Source organism: Brachyhypopomus gauderio, chromosome 19 (assembly GCF_052324685.1).
Source record: "Brachyhypopomus gauderio isolate BG-103 chromosome 19, BGAUD_0.2, whole genome shotgun sequence".
In the NCBI taxonomy this organism is placed as follows: Eukaryota; Metazoa; Chordata; class Actinopteri; order Gymnotiformes; family Hypopomidae; genus Brachyhypopomus; species Brachyhypopomus gauderio.
This window is the reverse complement of record NC_135229.1, coordinates 13,077,636-13,095,546: the sequence shown is the minus strand read 5'-3', so window position 1 is coordinate 13,095,546 and position 17,911 is coordinate 13,077,636. Positions and strand designations below refer to the sequence as shown.

General features: G+C 47.2%; 2 protein-coding genes and 1 long non-coding RNA gene across 4 annotated transcripts in view; 2 read left to right on the top strand and 1 right to left on the bottom strand.

The window, feature by feature from the left end:
- Positions 1-335: 335 nt before the first annotated feature.
- buc (bucky ball) lies at positions 336-3,799 on the bottom strand. Its single transcript, XM_076982073.1, has 7 exons — positions 3,691-3,799; positions 3,545-3,592; positions 3,294-3,446; positions 1,677-3,215; positions 1,415-1,531; positions 1,013-1,126; positions 336-940 (listed from the first exon to the last, which is right to left on the bottom strand). Exons 2-7 carry the CDS (start codon positions 3,549-3,551, stop codon positions 909-911), a joined length of 1,962 nt encoding a protein of 653 aa, XP_076838188.1. The 5' UTR covers positions 3,552-3,592; positions 3,691-3,799; the 3' UTR covers positions 336-908.
- Positions 3,800-3,935: 136 nt separating this feature from the next.
- On the top strand, positions 3,936-7,337 carry LOC143483248 (uncharacterized). Its single transcript, XR_013122449.1, has 3 exons — positions 3,936-4,437; positions 4,614-4,667; positions 6,739-7,337. It is a non-coding gene; the product is annotated as an uncharacterized LOC143483248 (long non-coding RNA).
- Positions 7,338-9,882: 2,545 nt separating this feature from the next.
- Positions 9,883-17,911, top strand: part of rnf31 (ring finger protein 31) — a 15,134-nt gene continuing 7,105 nt past the window's right edge. Inside the window, exons 1-17 of one of the 2 annotated variants that reach the window (XM_076981922.1) lie at positions 9,883-10,017; positions 10,764-10,963; positions 11,053-11,199; positions 11,531-11,686; positions 11,769-11,825; positions 11,933-12,080; positions 12,173-12,344; positions 12,428-12,573; positions 13,134-13,276; positions 13,417-13,650; positions 13,765-14,061; positions 14,144-14,329; positions 14,727-14,933; positions 15,183-15,356; positions 15,561-15,659; positions 16,187-16,276; positions 16,534-16,648. In XM_076981922.1, coding sequence (XP_076838037.1) covers positions 10,766-10,963; positions 11,053-11,199; positions 11,531-11,686; positions 11,769-11,825; positions 11,933-12,080; positions 12,173-12,344; positions 12,428-12,573; positions 13,134-13,276; positions 13,417-13,650; positions 13,765-14,061; positions 14,144-14,329; positions 14,727-14,933; positions 15,183-15,356; positions 15,561-15,659; positions 16,187-16,276; positions 16,534-16,648 — 2,569 coding nt within the window. In that variant the 5' untranslated portion in view covers positions 9,883-10,017; positions 10,764-10,765. The other variant, XM_076981923.1, reaches the window with a different exon arrangement.

The window sequence follows — 17,911 nt, the reverse complement described above, 5'->3', positions numbered from 1 at the left end:
TTCAGAACTGAAGTCTACACGGTAGGCACAGAATTAACTACCCCTTTAAAAACACCAGGTAGGCTGCAGCCTGGTGCCTTCAAAACACGCCTCAGCACAAAATGTTACCGCCAAGATAAATGGCACAAAAGTGGCAGTTTGTTAAACAATGAATGCTGGTCAAGTTTTGAGCCATCTACAGGAAATACAGAGTGATCAGGTTTTAATAACTGCTTTTGTCCAATTACTAGACAGATGGTGATATGAGAGCCAGCAGCTCTCTGAAGCTCGCCTGGCCTTTAGTGCATCTTAAATTAACTAAACCGTTCCCAAAGCCAAATAAAACAAAGCTCACGTGCAATGCAAAATAATTTAATCACCGTTGTGCAAGTAAACAGATTATCTGCACATCAGCGTTACATTACAAGTTTTAAAACGGTTTGAACAATAAAAGACGTCTGGACCAGGCTCAGTCAGACTGTCCGAGTGTCCACTTTCTCTTCTGAGCCTTCCGAGAGTCGGCTGCATTTCCAATGCCCAGCTTTAAAGTTCAGACAATGATTTCAGTGGACAACACCTTGAAGGCAAGCAGAGCCCACCCCCCTCCTCAGACATTGGCCTGGGTCCACACCTCCCGGATCCAGGCACGATAGCACATGGGTAAGGGGGGGGGGGGGGGGGGGGGGGGGGGGGGGGGGGGCAAGGCATAGTCCAGTGACATCATCCTCAGACAGGATTAAGATGAATGCACAGCACTCAATTAGCAGTGTGAGCATGGGAAATGTAGTCCTCTGCAACAAGGCTGTCCAACTTCAGTCCACCTAAACACCCGTGTCCATCATGTGCATGCATTTCATGCATTCTGTAGTGCGATAGTGCATTTTAAATTTTAGGGTTATACATAAGTCTTATAGCAGTGTACATCTGTTTTAGTATCTTGTGCCTCTTCTTTTCGTAGATCCTGGTAAGGAAAGAGTCCAGTCATTATTCAAATACATTAGTAGCAACTGCGAGGTCCTTAAGAAGTCCTTACCTCTTCCCCTTTGGCAGTAGGAAGCATCTGCCTCTTCATTGTCATCATACTCATTTCTCCTGGACCTCTGATGAATGAACATCTTCCCGGAAGGCCTTCTTTGTGCAGGTCTCCCTTTAAACGCAAGGCAACACTCCATGTTCTTAATGTACAAACGGAGCTCATTTCTAAGTACTTTAACACCGTTATATGTTGAAGCCTGCATAGCTTGTCAAAGTTGCAAAAGTAATGAGCATCGGAACACGTTCACCAAAAGATGATCTACAAGCACATTTAATGAACTAAATATCGTTCAACTGAAGGATTAAGATACATACCACTGTAGCCCAGACACTGAATAAAATGACGCAGAAGATCCCAGCAAACCTCACCACAGGCTGGAAAAGCCAAATGACTACCCACCTTTTTCTTGAAAACCATTGGTGGGCCTACAGGACCTTGACCTCCGTTTGCTACCACTGCTGGTCCAGACTTCCTTCTCCATCAAGTCTCCTGGTTGATCATCTCTCCATTGACGTTCTTAAAATAAGACATTCATGAGCATCTTCAACAGCCATTAACATTTATAATAAAAAATGTAACCCAAGCTACAATAAAGAAACCCTTCACCATCTCGTCCATCAAGCTAAGCAGAGCACGGACAGCAAAAGGAAAAACCATTTACCAACACAAGATCTAGGGTGGGAACCCTTTTGCCCTTTGACCTTGAGCCGTTCTACTTTAGCAGCACCGTGGAGCTCCTCAATGTGACCTCGCTCCTGGTCACTCATCTCCACCCCATCTGGCACCTTCCTGGTTTTATTCTTGGCCTGCCGACCACCAGGTGGCAGCATGGGCCTTGAAAGATACAGCCGTGCCGCAGCCTTTCGGGTCTCGCACGTGCCCAGTCCCTCTTCTTCCAGGTCACAGTCGCATCCATGGTGAGACGTTTCCTGGACCCCTTCCACGTCGCCACAGTGCTCAGGGAGCAAGACATCCTCCTCGTCCTCCTCTTCATCTTCATCTTCCAGGCTTGCCCCACAGCACGCGCACATCTTGGCGCAGGCCGAACACGCCTCGTCTCCGCACTCCTTGTGGGAGGGAGTGGGAACAGTACCGGTTACAGCCAGTTCGTCACCACCCACGTACACGCGCCCGGACATCATATCGTCTTCAACATCAGTGGAGAACATCTCATCCCTGGAGGAGAGCTCATCTAGAGAAGGACTGAGTACACTCTGCCGCTCTTGGGCCACCTGGGGGTAGTAACTGTAGGGGTAGGAGCTACCAAACGAGAATCTTCTAGAAGGCAGGACAGTTGGCGCTGAATCCAGATACAACATTGGGTCGATCTCCTTCTGAAGCACCAGGCCAGTGGTGGTCTTGTTGCAGGGCAAGCGGAGGATTTGATAAGCCAGGTCATAGTCGGCTGACGCCGGCACTAAAGGTTCTGGGGACTTGAGATGCAAATCCTCTACCTGCTGAGCAAGATCAGGAGGCTTAGCGTCACAGGAATCAGATTTCTCATTGACGGCAGAAACGTGAGACTCGGAATCTCGGACCTCCGCTGAACCCCAACCACTTTCGCCTCCATCACCAGGAACGGCGCAGATGTTGTCGGTGGCCATCTTCTGCCTGGGGGAAGACAGCTTCTCTACGTCACGAAAGTCGTCCTTGACTCCAGTCAGGTTCTCCTCATGGATGGAGGAGCTGTCCAGAGGCAGAACGTCCGAGAGCACGCACTCCTCCAGCCGGCCCAAGCTGGACCCCGCGTCATAAACGGCAGAGTCGTTGAAGTTCGCCGGCCTCAACGCATCGTCCGGCTTCACCTCGGTGGGCCGAGTAACCACCTCCGACTCCAGCTTCCCCTCACCGCAGTTCAACTTCTCCACCTCGTGAGCGTGGGAAATCACGACCGGGGTCGAGGCGACCACCGCGTCCGAATCTTTTCCGGGGCTGGACTTCTCAGAGGCCTGGAGCACATGGAGGTTGACCTTACTGACCGGACCCCCAGACTCCGTCTGCGCCCCGGAAGAGATGGTCTCCCGATGGACGCTCATCTGCTGGAAGTGCTGACGGAAACGCAGGTCGTAGGAGGAGACGGAAGGGAAGAAGGGAGCCATTCGCCTGTAGTCGGTGGGTTGCATGGGAGCATGTGGGACCACGTAACCAGGATACTGCATGTACTGATACGGAGGCATGTAGGGACGGCCAAAGGGGAACGCTGAGGAAAAGAAAACGAAAGTTTGGCATCAGGTTGATGCAAAACCATGAATAAAACGATCAATGAAAATTACCTTACCTGGCCCTGGGAAGCCATACTGTCCAAACGGATCTACAGGCCACTGGTACATTAAATAAGGTTGAGATGGTGGTTGAACATAGAAAAATGGTCTGTTGTGATTAGCTGACTGGTGTGGTTGCTCAACTTCTGTCGATTGTGAAGGATTAACGTCTAAAAAAAAGCAGAAAGGAAGAACGTTTTTCCATGTTTGATAAAAACAAAAGATTATACTTTTAAACGATTGTAGGTCCGTTCAGTAAAACGCTCACCTTCCATTTAAAGTGAAGGGACAACACACGATACAAAACAATGCAAGACTACAAAAGAAAAACATCAGAGCAAAAAACATGAGCAATATTTTGTCAGTAATAATACGCTTTAAATAGTACGGTAGGGAGAAAAGTGAAACGCCAACCTTAAATGTGAAACGTGCCACAGTGGAAATACAAGTGCACTAATTAAGAACAAAACACGCTGCTTCAAACGCTGCAACCCTTCAGATTTATAAACTCCACGGAGGATATTTGGTCTATAGCCAACAGGTGTGTGCCATCTTAAAATCTAGATTCACACGTCTCAAATCTGGACTACCCAATTGACCATTAGCCTAATTAGTGTCCCTGTTAATTGCGGGGTGAGTTAAAACCCACTAAACCTTGAAGACCATTTTTGTCACATAAAATAACGCAAGCTCGCATTAACTCAAAGGTGCCAACATTTGCCGCAACGTGTGTGGATGTGTGCTGCCATGCTATTAGCAAGGCAATAACGTTTGTTTGTTTGGCTAGTCATTACACTTGCAGGAGAGTTTACATTATATTAATTAATGGAACCTAAAATTGGTCTCACCAGTTCAGTCGTAATGAAACTATGGACGGTTTTAATTAAACCAAACAAAACTGTGAACACATGGTTTAAACAATTCGTCAGTGATGGGTGTGTAAAGTTTATGAACATGTCAGAGTAACTCTAGTTTTATCTTTATTGATTGCTTCAACTAAACTGTCTTCGTACCCACTGGTTGTAAAATCTGGTGCCTGTCATGAACGACTCGCTTTCGCTCCCAGCTTCAAACGTACCGACTGCAGGATTTCTGCCAAACTAAAATACTGACTTTTTTTTATTTGAGCCACTACGTCGTTGCTGTATTTCTTGAGTTTGTGTAAGGATGCTGAATGATCCTAGCTTTTTGAGATTTAGATAAGACGCTCACGTGTTTTGATGTAGAATTTTCTCATGCTCTTAGGAACTGTGTGTGTATATATATATATATATATATATATATATATATAGCTAGGATGTATATGTTAATATGAAAACATTTTGCCATCCATCCAGGCAGTGATGAAGCCATACAGGCCAGAACCCTTATAAACTGCTTGAGGCAAAAATGTAGGTAATTTACCAGAAACCTCGATTTTTGACTCATTGGATCACAAAATATGATGTTCTTTATGGTAGATGTATGAACACAGATGTTATTGAGTGTAAGATGTAGGACAATATTGATTTGATATGCTATATCAAATGTGCATTTCGTCCTTGTGTAATTGTAGATCACACTATGTGGTTTTCCATTTACTTGTGGACTTGTAATCACAACTGTGTGTCTAAGTACCAAATCAGTAAAAAAAAAAAAAGCCTCTAAAATCTCTTTTGATCAGGGTGGTATTCCAGAAGGCTGGTTTAACAAACTTAACTTTGAACTCTGAATGATCCTAACTTGACCTGATATATAGGCATCAGGCAAGCCAACATTTAGGGGGCATAGGGAAAAAATGATGATGATTTCGCAGAACAGAGAGAGAGAGAGAGAGAATCATGCATTTTGCAGGTTTCTGCTCTTCAGTTTGGGTTGAATGTGTTAGTTTTATATGTGCTTTAGAGGTAGAGTGTTAATTGCCACATGATCTGCCAAAGATGATCTTGAGTATATTTGAGTATATTGAGTATATTGAGTATCTTACATCACTGTTCGGTAGAAGTAGAAAATGAGCGGATGATGTCAGGTACTTCATATACGTTTGAATACCATGTATGACAAAAACTATTTATTCAGTCTTAAAGAAATACTTGCTTGACAACTTCTAAAATTGCACAGCAGACTATGAGGGAGGCTGTGTGCAGTGAGGATCTCTTTATAGATGTCCTTAGACCATACGTGTAAACAAAATGATAAAAGACATTACAGCCTTAAGTTGAAGTAGGTGTCCTTCATGATTCTTAGGTGCATGTGAAGGAACATTAGCCTGGTCCAGCACATCCATGTTCATCGCCCTCTGTTTAAAGCTTACAGTAGGAAAAAACCCTGATGATAAACTCTGGTTTGTGTACAGTAAACATTTCTAGATTACAATATAGCTTCACATCATATATTGCCATAGCAACAAAAATACACTCTGAGCTTGTTTTTTTGGAACGGAAAACCTTCAGTTTCCACAAACTCTGAGATATGGGTTAGTCGCTAAACCCGCTTTCTGGAATACACCTCCAGATATACAGCACAGAGCACAACAAAATTATAGAATTGCTGTTATGTGTTTTATAAATACAACTGGAATGGACAGCTTGGTCAGTCTCTTTGAAAGAGGTCATTTTCACTGACCTAACATACTGTTTTTATTAATTACCCTGGTTGGTTAAATCGTTATGACTTAAGAGAAGACCAGATCACATTTATGAGTCATTCATGTACTAATCCCAGTTTTATATAAAGGCTCACATTCTGTTTCTGGCAACTGTTCTAGACCTGTCAGTGTGTGATTGTTTTAGACCTGTCAGTGTGTGATTGTTCTAGACCTGTCAGTGTGTGATTGTTTTAGACCTGTCAGTGTGTGATTGTTCTAGACCTGTCAGTGTGTGATTGTTCTAGACCTGTCAGTGCGTGATTGTTTTAGACCTGTCAGTGTGTGATTGTTCTAGACCTGTCAGTGTGTGATTGTTCTAGACCTGTCAGTGTGTGACTGTTCTAGACCTGTCAGTGTGTGATTGTTCTAGACCTGTCAGTGTGTGATTGTTTTAGACCTGTCAGTGTGTGATTGTTTTAGACCTGTCAGTGTGTGATTGTTCTAGACCTGTCAGTGTGTGATTCACGGGCCTTAAAATAGACTGCGCAGAGCAGGTAAAAGTGTTTAAGACAAAACATCTGTGTGTGTGTGTGTGTACGTGTGTACGTGTGTGTGTGTACGTGTGTGTGTGTGTGTGTGTGTGTGTGTGTGTACAGGGGATGGGAGTCTAAGAATACTGACGTTTGTTGTGGTCTTGCTGCCTGTGATCAGGACTAAACCAGTCTCTCCAAACCTAATGACAAGCTACCATCACACATTATATGTGTGATATGAATTCAGCAATAAGCACAATGTATAGAAATCCTACAGAATTGGAGTGTAGGATGCCAGGTTGACAGGGAAACAGGACATTTTGAGTGAAGTTCTTCCTAAGTTGTGCAAGCTCTTTTTTACAGTAAAAAAGTACAGAATACTGCAGTTACCCTGGACACTGGAACACTGCAGTTAGCCTGGACACTGGAACACTGCAGTTACCCTGGACACCGGAACACTGCAGTTACCCTGGACACCGGAACACTGCAGTTACCCTAGACACTGGAACACTGCAGTTACCCTGGACACCGGAACACTGCAGTTACCCTAGACACTGGAACACTGGAGTTAGCCTGGACACTGGAACACTGCAGTTACCCTGGACACCGGAACACTGCAGTTACCCTAGACACCGGAACACTGCAGTTACCCTGGACACCGGAACACTGCAGTTACCCTAGACACCGGAACACTGCAGTTACCCTGGACACTGGAACACTGGAGTCTTCTTCTGATGAAGCACTTCATATCTCACTGCTCATGGAGGTGTGGACGAGTTTGCGAACGTCTGGACTCTGCAATCTCCAGATTAGCAGCTAAGGCAGACTCCACCAACATTAACCCTACCGCACCTGTCTGTGTAAACCACAATGAAGCATTCACCATTCTTAATGATTTGGCATTGATTTCTGTGGAGAAATCTGTACCGTCCAAAGGTCTAGAATTATACAAGGAACCTCATTATAATGAACAATAACTCTATTAATGTTACTTAAGGCCCAGTTGAAGCCTATATGCTCACGTTAATAAAGACAGCCATGATGCTCTTCCCACATGTAATGGTGCTAGTGGAAACCTGCTGATAAAAGCTATTGTGGCCTGGACAAAAGACATTCAGAGGAATTAAATGATCATACTGCTTTCTTATACAGAGCAGCACTGACATTACTACGTTGCTTCACAGTTACAGCGCACCATCCATAACTGCTTCACAGTTTCAGTGCATATATATATATATATATATATATATATATATATATATATATATATATATATATATATATATAAATATTATATATATATATATATATATATAGAGAGAGAGAGAGAGAGAGAGAATGGTCTGAAAAAGAGAAAAAAATCTATATATATATATATATATATATATATATATATATATATATATATACAGTTGTGATCAAATTTATTCAACCCCCAATGCTGCGAAGGGTTTTATGAAATTCAGTGCACATTTGTAATTGTGTTCATAATGAAATCTTACAAGGACTTGTTAAAGAACTAAATGCAACTAAGATAGCATCAATTTTTTTTGTCATAAAGTATTAAATGGCCTTTTTGTGATTTCTTCATTGACGCAATTATTCAACCCCTTTACGACTACCACTCCTAAGAACAGAGGTTCATTCCAGTGTTTTCCATCAGGTATTGAAAACATCTGTGGATGTCAACGAGCAGCAGTCAAGCATGATAAGCACCAATTAGGCAGATTTAAAAGGACTGTGATACTCAGCTCCTTCTAGACATCTACTGGTGTGTTTCCAAGCATGGTGAAGGCAAGAGAATGGTCCCAGAAGACAAGAGAAGAGGTTATTGCTCTTCACAAGAATGGCAATGGATATAAAAAGATTGCGAAGTTGTTAAATATTCCAAGAGACACTATCGGAAGTATCATTCGCAAGTTCAAGTTAAAGGGCACAGTGGAAACGTTACCTGGTCGTGGCAGAAAGAAGATCCTGACCGCGACTGCTGTGCGCTACCTGAAGCGTAATGTGGAGAAAAATCCCCGCGTGACTGCTAAGGAACTGAAAAAAGACCTGTCAGATGTGGGCACTGAAGTTTCAGCTCAGACAATAAGGCGCGCACTGCATAACGAAGACCTCCATGCCAGAATGCCCAGACGCACCCCTTGCTGACTCCAAAGAACAAGAAAAGTCGACTGCAGTATGCCAAAAGTCATGTGGACAAGCCACAAAGGTTTTGGAACAGGTTTTGGAAACTAAATTAGAACTGTTTGGGACAATGGACCAGCGCTATGTTTGGAGAAGGAAGAACCAGGCTTATGAACAAAAGAACACCTTGCCTACTGTGAAGCATGGCGGGGGGTCAATTATGCTTTGGGGCTGTTTTGCTTCTAATGGTACAGGAAAGCTTCAACGTGTGCAGGGTACCATGAATTCCCTTCAGTACCAGGAGATCTTGGAGGAAAATGTGATGGAGTCAGTCACAAACCTGCGGCTTGGGAGACGTTGGACCTTCCAACAGGACAATGATCCGAAGCACACATCCAAGTCCACTAGAGCATGGTTGAACATGAAAGGCTGGAACATTCTAGAGTGGCCATCGCAATCACCAGACTTAAATCCAATTGAGAACCTCTGGTGGGACCTAAAGAAGGCAGTTGCAGTGCGCAAGCCTAAGAATGTGACTGAACTGGAGGCTTTTGCCCATGAAGAATGGGCTAAGATACCCATAGGTCGCTGCAAGACACTTGTGTCAAGCTATGCTTCACGCTTGAAAGCTGTCATAACTGGAAAAGGATGTTGTACTAAGTACTAAAAAATAATGTCACTAGGGGGTTGAATAAAACTGATAATGATGTGAGCACAGTAAAGACATTTGTGGTTATTCCATCATAAATATTATGTTATGTTTGTCTAATTTATAAGTGCCTCTTTGATTTAATTGTAAATAAGATGACTGAAATGATCAAAATCAATGTCAAACTGGCCAAAACACTTTATTTCGGTGGGGGTTGAATAAATTTGATCACAACTGTATATATATATATATATATATATATATATATATATATATATATATAGAACTGCCACTCACTGGATCTTTTCTCTTTTTCAGACCATTCTCTATAAATCCTATAGATGTTTGAGGTTTGGGGATGTGAGAGGGTAGCCCAGTTGTCCCAGTGGTATTAGTGGTATCGCAGCAGTGTCTCCAACAGATCCCAGGTGGGACAGCATTAGTGACAAGTCCTTGTCAGATTAACATGTTTTAACATTGGCGTATTGTCAAAGTCAAAGTCAAATTTATTTATACAGCGCTTTTTACAACACATTGTCACAAAGCAATCGTATTGTTCCAGATCCCTAATGAGCAAGCCAAAGGTGACAATGGCGAGGAAAAACTCCCTATGATGGTGGGGATTAGGAAGAAACCTCGGGAGGACCAAGACTCACCTTACCACACCTTATTTAACTAATAAATAACTAAGTCAGGTCTGTAATAGGTCAACAAAAGTCTGCCACGCAGGTTCCCACGCAAACGGGACCCAACGCGCGAACGTCTTCGCTCCAGCAGGTGGCAGCACTGAGCGTGTGGCCGTCACTCAGCTTCCCGGCCACCGTACCACCGCAACACTGCTAACCAGCTAGCGCCCGTTCTCAGTGAGTATCCCAACACCAGAGCCCAACACGAGTATTTTTCCACACGAGTATTTCACCACACGAGTATTTCACCGTGTCGACACTAATATTCGCGTCCTCAGGCCTGGCGAGGTAGTTTTATTGGACGTTATCCGCCGGTTTCGGTTTCAGTTCGCTGTAAACACGTAGTCGACATTAGGACGGTGATGAATGCGGAACTGAACTGGTGAATGTAACAAAACTGTCGCATTATTACTAATAATACTATTAATATTATTATATCAAGCTAATGTGCGAATGTACGGCGAATAAACACCGAAAACACACGAGTTTGCTTGGCTGGTTAGTGGTGTGAGGTGATTACACGCAGCCTGTAGTGGAGCTGTCAGGCCATTAAAACCATTTGTTTACCTGTTTATTTACATGTTTATCTACCTGTTTATTTACCCGTTTATCTGTTTATTTACCTGTTTGCCTGTTTATTTACCTGTTTATATTCCTCTGTTTCACCATCACACAGGCTACTCCTTATATAAGAACAGACTAGTGAGCTAAAACACTCTTTTAACTTCTTTCCAAGGCCAGACCTGAATGTCCCTTCACTGTGGTAGTGAGTGAGTTTGTAGGTTGTCCATCTCTAACTGACTGAATTACTCTGAAACTGCATAGAAAGTCAATAAATCAGCCACGCCGAGCATCTAACGTCACAACACGTGTTTACAGATACAGTCAGTCAGTATTGCGGTGTTGATGTGTTTTTTTTAAAGCCATGGCCACGCTGTTGGACCAGCTGGAGGAGGTGAGGGGCCAGGCCGAGCTGAGTTTATCCATGCCGGGCTCAGCACACGAGATACGGGCCGGAGTGTCCACCATGGCCAACGTCCCTCTCCCCCCCGCAGCCAAGTACCGGCACATCGCCGCCGAGACCATGGTGACGGAAAACAGCGGCGGGAGGAGCAGAAAAGAGGTGAGGCTTTCATATCGCTGTTAAGGACGTCAAGGTTGGATTCACGGTGATTAACGACACGTTTTTTTTTTGTCTTCTCTTGGTATCAGACGCTGGGCTCCTTGCAGAGACTGTCAACAGCTCTCAATATCTTGGAGAAGTATGGCTCCAACCTGACGAGCTCAAACAGGCCCAAATACTGGCGCACGGTGAAACACAACAACCCGGTGTTCAGGGCTACGGTGGACGCTATTCATGTGAGTCATGCCTGAAGCTGTAGAAGACAGCCCTGCCTACGGGACGTTGCTTGCGTCAGGGCTGTATGTGGCGTGGCAGTGGCTTGTGGCACTCCAGCGAAGGTTCAAGCCAAGATGAGCTGGATTACGGAAAGAGCTACGTTCAGACCTGGTTATCATTTAAAGCTCATGGACTATTATACCAGCAGGGAATCTTTTATTAAATCACAAAACAAAAGCACTCTTTACCTTGTCCGACTTGTGTGAAGCCGGTTCAGTATTGTATAGTCTTATAATCAGAGACACTGTTGGACTTGTAAGGCATATTTAGATCGGTTTTGTTCTCTTCCAGGGTGGGCGTGCTGTACTGTGTCTTTACGGTTACACCAATCAGCAGCCAGATGGCCTTAGTTTCCCCGACGACGTCGTGGAGCCGGACATTGCGAAGGTGGCGTCGGTGACCCTGGAGGTCATGACCCTACGCATGGAACTGGACATGCTTCTCAAGGTCAGTTACGGCTCATGTCTGCTGTCTTAATCCTGAGATGAGGAGTCCGGACCCGTGGGCTAATGTGACGTGTTTAACGCAGAGCGCCCACCCTCACCCCGAGTTCTTTGAGAGGATCGTCCCCTCCCTCACACACAAGGTACCGGCCTCTCGAGCTCCTTTATCATCTCTGGTTTGGTGCTGTTAAAAAACAAAATAAAAGATCCTTCCTGATGTCGCTCTCTGTTCCTTACGTAATCGACCCAGGAGGACGACAAAGAAATCGGTTCGGATTCGGTAGTGGTGTCTCCAGCTAGTCAGAGAGCGTGGGAAAAGCAGCCCCTGTCTGACGTCTCTGTCTCCCAGGCCAAAGGGCTCCACGCACTACCCTCCCTCCCCCCAGCCAAGCTCACAGGTGAGCCCCCCCAGCCTACCTCACATGCGCACGAACGCATTCACGGTGTGTCCTAACAGGTGTTGCTCACACTCCCCACACGGGTCTTCCAGCCGTTTCTGCAGATAACTGCGGCATATGTGGGATCTGCCCCGTGTCGACCCACTGCAACACGTGCGTGCAGCGCCTGTGTACCGAATGCGACCGACTCTACCACTCGCACCCAGGGCGCTCCACCCACGCCAGGCTCTCCGTGGACCCCACGCGGCCCTCCGACACGCCCAGGTGGGTGTGTTTCCGCTCAACGCCCGCCCAAACCCCGGGCGTATCCCGTCTCTGACGCCAACTCTCCCACGATGCCTTTGCAGCGCGTCTCTGGCCACGTGGCAGTGTTCGTACTGCACGACGGTGAACTCGCTGCAGCAGGTGCTGTGTGAGACCTGCGAGCGGCCCCGTTTGGCCTCTGCCGCCCCCTCTGTCCAGGAGGAACCACTACAGCCCACTACCATAACTGGTGAGGCTTTAATGTGAAGCGCTCGTCTGCATTTTTTGTGCTGTGTTTTCTGTATGCCATTTTTTTTTCAGATAAACTCAATATCGCGTGTTTGTGAGCGTCAGAGCCGAAATGAGCTCTTCAAATAAACCCCTGCTGTGCAGTGTGAAACCGAACACTTTAAAGCTCCCTAATGGACCTCACGTCCACCGGGGGGAGCAAGTGAGTCCAGTCAGGGAGTCTGTTAGAAGTTGGGCTGTTCTCATAAGACCCTTCTGTCACCGTCAGGTCCAGTTCAGATCATCGCGAAGCTCTTGTAGGTCACCTGTCAAGGTAGAGCAGGGAGCGCACGTCATACTGATATGACGGAATGTGCGCTGCTCTGGATAAATATGCAAGTTGCTCTGGATAAAAGCAACTCTATAATCACGTAAGCAGTTTCAGGGCCCTTTTCCCCCTCTGTTTCGGCATTTCTTTCTTGATGACCAGAAAAACCAGACCAGGTTGAGTGTCGAATTTGCGATTCGGAGTGTTACTGTCGCCCGACGGGCCCGGCGTCAGCCATTTCTCCGTCTCTCCAGAGTGGCAATGCAAGAGCTGCACCGTGGTGAATGCCGGCAGCAGCATCCTGTGTGAGGTGTGTGAGCGCCCCCGTCTGGCCACACGTCCTCCTGTCACCCCGTCACGACCCACCCCACCCGCCACGGGGCCACCAGGCAGCCAGGTACAGCCACGTACGCTCAGAGGCAAGAGACACTGTGCTGGGCGTATCGGTAATTTTCATTAACTCGTGTGACAAAACGTCAGAAAAGTCGCTTTTTCAACTTGACGTGCTTTTTGTTTGCCGTTCCTTCCCTCGCTCAGTGGGTGTGTCAGTTCTGCACGTACGCCAACCACTCGCCGTCCTCCGTCTGCGAGATGTGCGACCTCCCCAGGTCGGACCTCGCCCACTCCCCATCCAAACCCCTGCAGCCCTCCCCGGTCAAGGAGATCGCGTCGGTGCCGACCAAAGCGAGAGCCCCGCCCACGGAGGACCCAGAGGCCAAGAGGCAGCGGCTGATGCGGGAGGAAGGACTCAAACTGATACAGCTGATCCGCGTACGGGTTTGTTTCACCGTGGCGCTTTGCCGCAGGGTTTCGAGGCGCCTTCGTCTCTCGCGCCGAATCGCGTGAGCTTCCCGGTCCGTTTTCAGTTCCGTTCTCCTTCCTCAGGAGGGCGAGATGAAGGGCGTGAGCCCGGAGGAGGTCTACACCAGCCTCCAGGTGGCCGGCAGCAGCTCACCCTGCACCTGGCTGAGGTCCGAGCTGCCCCACAGGCTGGACGAGATCTGCGCCATGGCCGCCTCCTCCCAGCCCGGGCCCGGCCTGCCCGTCGGGAGCGTCGGACCGGACGGCCAGAAGGGCGGCGCCGTGCCCTTGTCCCGCGCAGAGGCCAAGCAGGCTTGGTTGACAGCAGGGGGCGACAACGAGCGAGCAGCCAGGCAGGCGCTCAGGGACCGGAGGTCAAAAGTGAGCACCCGCCATTTTGGCTCTTCCGTTTCAGCTGCTTCTTGGGTTGCGTTTCCCCTCATCCACCCGTGTGCGTGTGCAGGTGAAGGAGCTGGCCGCCCTGGGCTTTGCCGACACGGTCACCTGCGAGGAGGCCTTGAGGCAGAGCGGCGGGGAGGTGCGGGGGGCTCTGGTGCTACTGCAGCGCCCCCTGCTGGAGGCCTTCCACAAGCGCATGTGGAGTGAGGACTCCGAGCCCCCCATCGACATCAACCACCCGGACAAACAGGTGATCCGAGCACCTTACAGACAGAACGTGACCGAGAGTGCAGAGACCAGACGTACGAGCTCGTTAGCTCAACAGTCATTATTAACAATAGAATCGTTGTGCCGTATTTATTTAATTTAGAGTAAAATAAACGTTCATCGTATTCCGTTCAGTTAATTACAGGGTTTTGTGTTTTTCTTGTTGTACTGTGTTTGTTGTTGTTGTTGTGGTTGTTGTGCGTTTTGAGTTTCCAGACATCTGTAAATCACCTTTAATCAACTGTAGCTCTAGTGTGTTGCAAATATTCAGCGTTTTGTTGTGGTAGATTATTAGTTCAGAGCTCATACAACTGTTAGTTGATCTCACGTTTGGCATCTCTCATAACTCCCCCTCCTCTCCGAAACACGTTGCACCCCAGCACGTGTGCCGCAGGCTGCTTGCAGTGTACGATCTGCCCAGCTGGGGGCGCTGTGAACTGGTCCTGTCTCTGCTGCGTGACCCCAGCGCCCCCTATACGCTGGAGGACGTGGTCCAGGCCGTCCGCGAGTCACATGACCGTGACTTCATTCGCCGTGTGCTTACCAAGGAGTGCCCCATCTGCCTGTCTGTCTTTCCCCACAGCAAGGTACACACACACACACACACACACACACACACGAGCACAGAAATAGAAAAAGAAGGGTTTTCCTCCTCTTTCTGTACTTTCTTTGTCTCTGCCTCTCTACCTCTGTCTCACTCTCTCTCTGTACATATCTCTCTGTCTGTTTCTCCACCTCCCTCTCCCTCTCTCTCTCTCTCCCTCTCCCTCCCTTCTCTCTCTCTCTCTCTCTCTCTCTCTCTCTCTCTCTCCCCCCCTTTCTCTCCCCCCCCCCAGATGCAGTCCCTGACATCGTGCCAGTGCTCGGTTTGCTCGGGCTGCTTCAAACAGCACTTCACGATCGCAGTGCGGGACAAGCACATTCGAGACATGGTGTGTCCCGTGTGCTGGGAGCCCGACATCAACGACCCCGAGCACCTGAACAGCTACTTCTCCACGCTGGACATTCAGGTAGGGAGACACACGCGTCACCCGTCGGCCATATAAACGGGGAAGGACCGCGCAGATGACGTGTGCTGTTCACAGACGCTTGCCCTGCTGACCTGAGGGATTTGGGTCCAGTGAACTGTGAGAAATCATGCTTGAAATAATGCCTCATCTGCTTAGAGAAACTCACCCCTGTGTGTGTGTGTGTGTGTGTGTGTGTTCCTCAAGCTAAGAGAGTGCCTGGAACCTGATGTGTACGAGCTGTTTCACAAGAAGCTGACCGAACAGGCCCTGATCAAAGACCCAAAGTTCCTCTGGTGCAGTCACGTGAGTAAAGCTAGCAGGGACACCCCACACGTGCGCTCACGTGAGCAGGCAGGCTTCGCGCTCCTCACCTTAAACAACTGTAATGTGGCAGACGTGGCTCCGACAGCCACAGCAGCTGTTTGCACTGTTGCGTGGAGCTGGGGGCCTCTGGCCTGCAGTAGTGGGCACTGACCCGAAGGCAGCGGCCCGTGTGGCGGCCCCAGTGGTCCGGCTACGCATGTACAGGCCCGGGGAGGGGGCACTTCCACCCTGGAGGCGAGGTGCCCCCTTTAGAAGGGAAGGGCAAGCCTGCGCACGACATTTGGGCCGTTCCCTAGCACGACTTTAATGCCAGGATTTATAAGACAGCACTTCAAAGGGTTTGCAGCAGGAATGACAGTGACCTTCAGAATGCTGAGTACAGAGACACTGCAGCTCTCTACTCAACACTTCATCTCTCCCCCCCCCCCCCACACCCCCCCACACCCCCCACACCCCCCCACACCCCCCCACACCCCCCCACACCCCCCTCTATGTTCTCATCGCAGTGCTCGTACGGTTTTATCTATGACGGCGATCAGCTCAAGGTCACCTGTCTGCAGTGCAGGAACAGCTTCTGTGCTCAGTGCAAGAAACCCGTGAGTGTTAACGTCAACACACACACACAAACGAACGCTCACACACGCTGCGGTGTAGTCCATGCTCACTGACATTTCCTCATCGTCATTGCTCCCCCCCCCTCCTCTCTCTCTCTCTCTCTCTCTCTCTCTCTCTCTCTCTCTCTCCCTCCCTCCCTCCTCTCTCTCTCTCTCTCTCTCTCTCTCTCTCTCTCTCTCTCTCTCTCTCTCTCTCTCTCTCTCTCTCTCTCTCTCTCTCTCTCTCTCTCTCTCCATAGTGGGAGGCGCAGCACACAGGTCTCTCCTGTGAGCAGTTCCAGTTGTGGAAGCGGGAGAATGACCCCGAGTACCAGCGTCAGGGATTAGCGGGGTACTTGCGGGACAACGGCATCAGTGAGTCACTAGTGTTGTCACGATACTAAGAATTACAACTTCGATACGATACTTTAAAAAGTATTGAAATTCGATACGATTTTCGATACCAAAGTCAGATACTGTGCTCATTTCTGTTTTAAAGGCTTTTTATTTATTTTTTATAAACAAACAAATGAATATTGTATTTTGTTTCACAAATGTCAAATAAATAAAAGGTGTAGTCCCTACCACATTAAAACAGAAAAATAAATAATTGCACATTAATATAAATTAACATAAATAATAGTAGTGCACTCTGGAATTCACATTTAGAAGTTAAAAAAAAGCTAGTGCAAAAAGTGTATTTTAAGTATACTTTAAACAACTTTAACTCTAAGTAACTAAAACTTCAGTTCAGAGTTCAGTATTCATAGATGATTGATCCATTGTAGTACGATCACTCTTTTTTTCTCCCTGTATGCTGTCGCACTTACGGCTGTTAAACCAAGAATATGACATTTGCTAGGATACCATAATCGGACACATAATTTTGTATGCTATAATACTAGAAATGGGAATAATCACCAACCTCTTGGAATGTTTTGTACAAATATGCGTGCCTTCAGGTGTTTGGCCAGATTCGTTGTGTTAAGCTAGGTTTAAACTTTCGCGAGTGACCGTAGCGCGCGAGTCCGCACACCTTATCCGCGTGCTTGAAAATGCTTGAAACAAATATCTGTCTGACTGAACCGTTCTCTTGTATTACATTAACAAATACGAGCCTCTTGTAATTCCAGGACGAAACATGAGAGAACGTGAAGTTAAAATTGGGCGTTTTGAAAATAAACAACCATTAAATAATGTGATAAAAAAGCGAATAATTTCGAGTATAGGCCTATGTATAAATATTTAATTAAAGTTTAACGTGCTGGGAAATATTGAAATGGACCTTGAAAGTGACGTACAAATGCTTTAATTCCACCTTGTTGGTGTATGAACCCTACAAACATGACTGTTCATTGCGCTGCGGCGCGCGCTAAGTTACAAAATTCTAGAGGTGCACGACCTCGCGAAATGACAGCGCGCGAGGCTACCGCGATTACATCATTTTCACCGCTGCTCGCGGCGCGTCAAGTATAAACCAGAGCCGTAGAAAGAGAGAGTTGCGACACTCTGTGATCTCGCCGCTCAGAGGTCACGTGGTTCATGGAGGACCGTATAGTTCCAATCAAACACGAACACTGAATGGTTTTAAACGGGAAAGACATCAGCGGTTACCGTATTTCTGGCAAATATTACAAC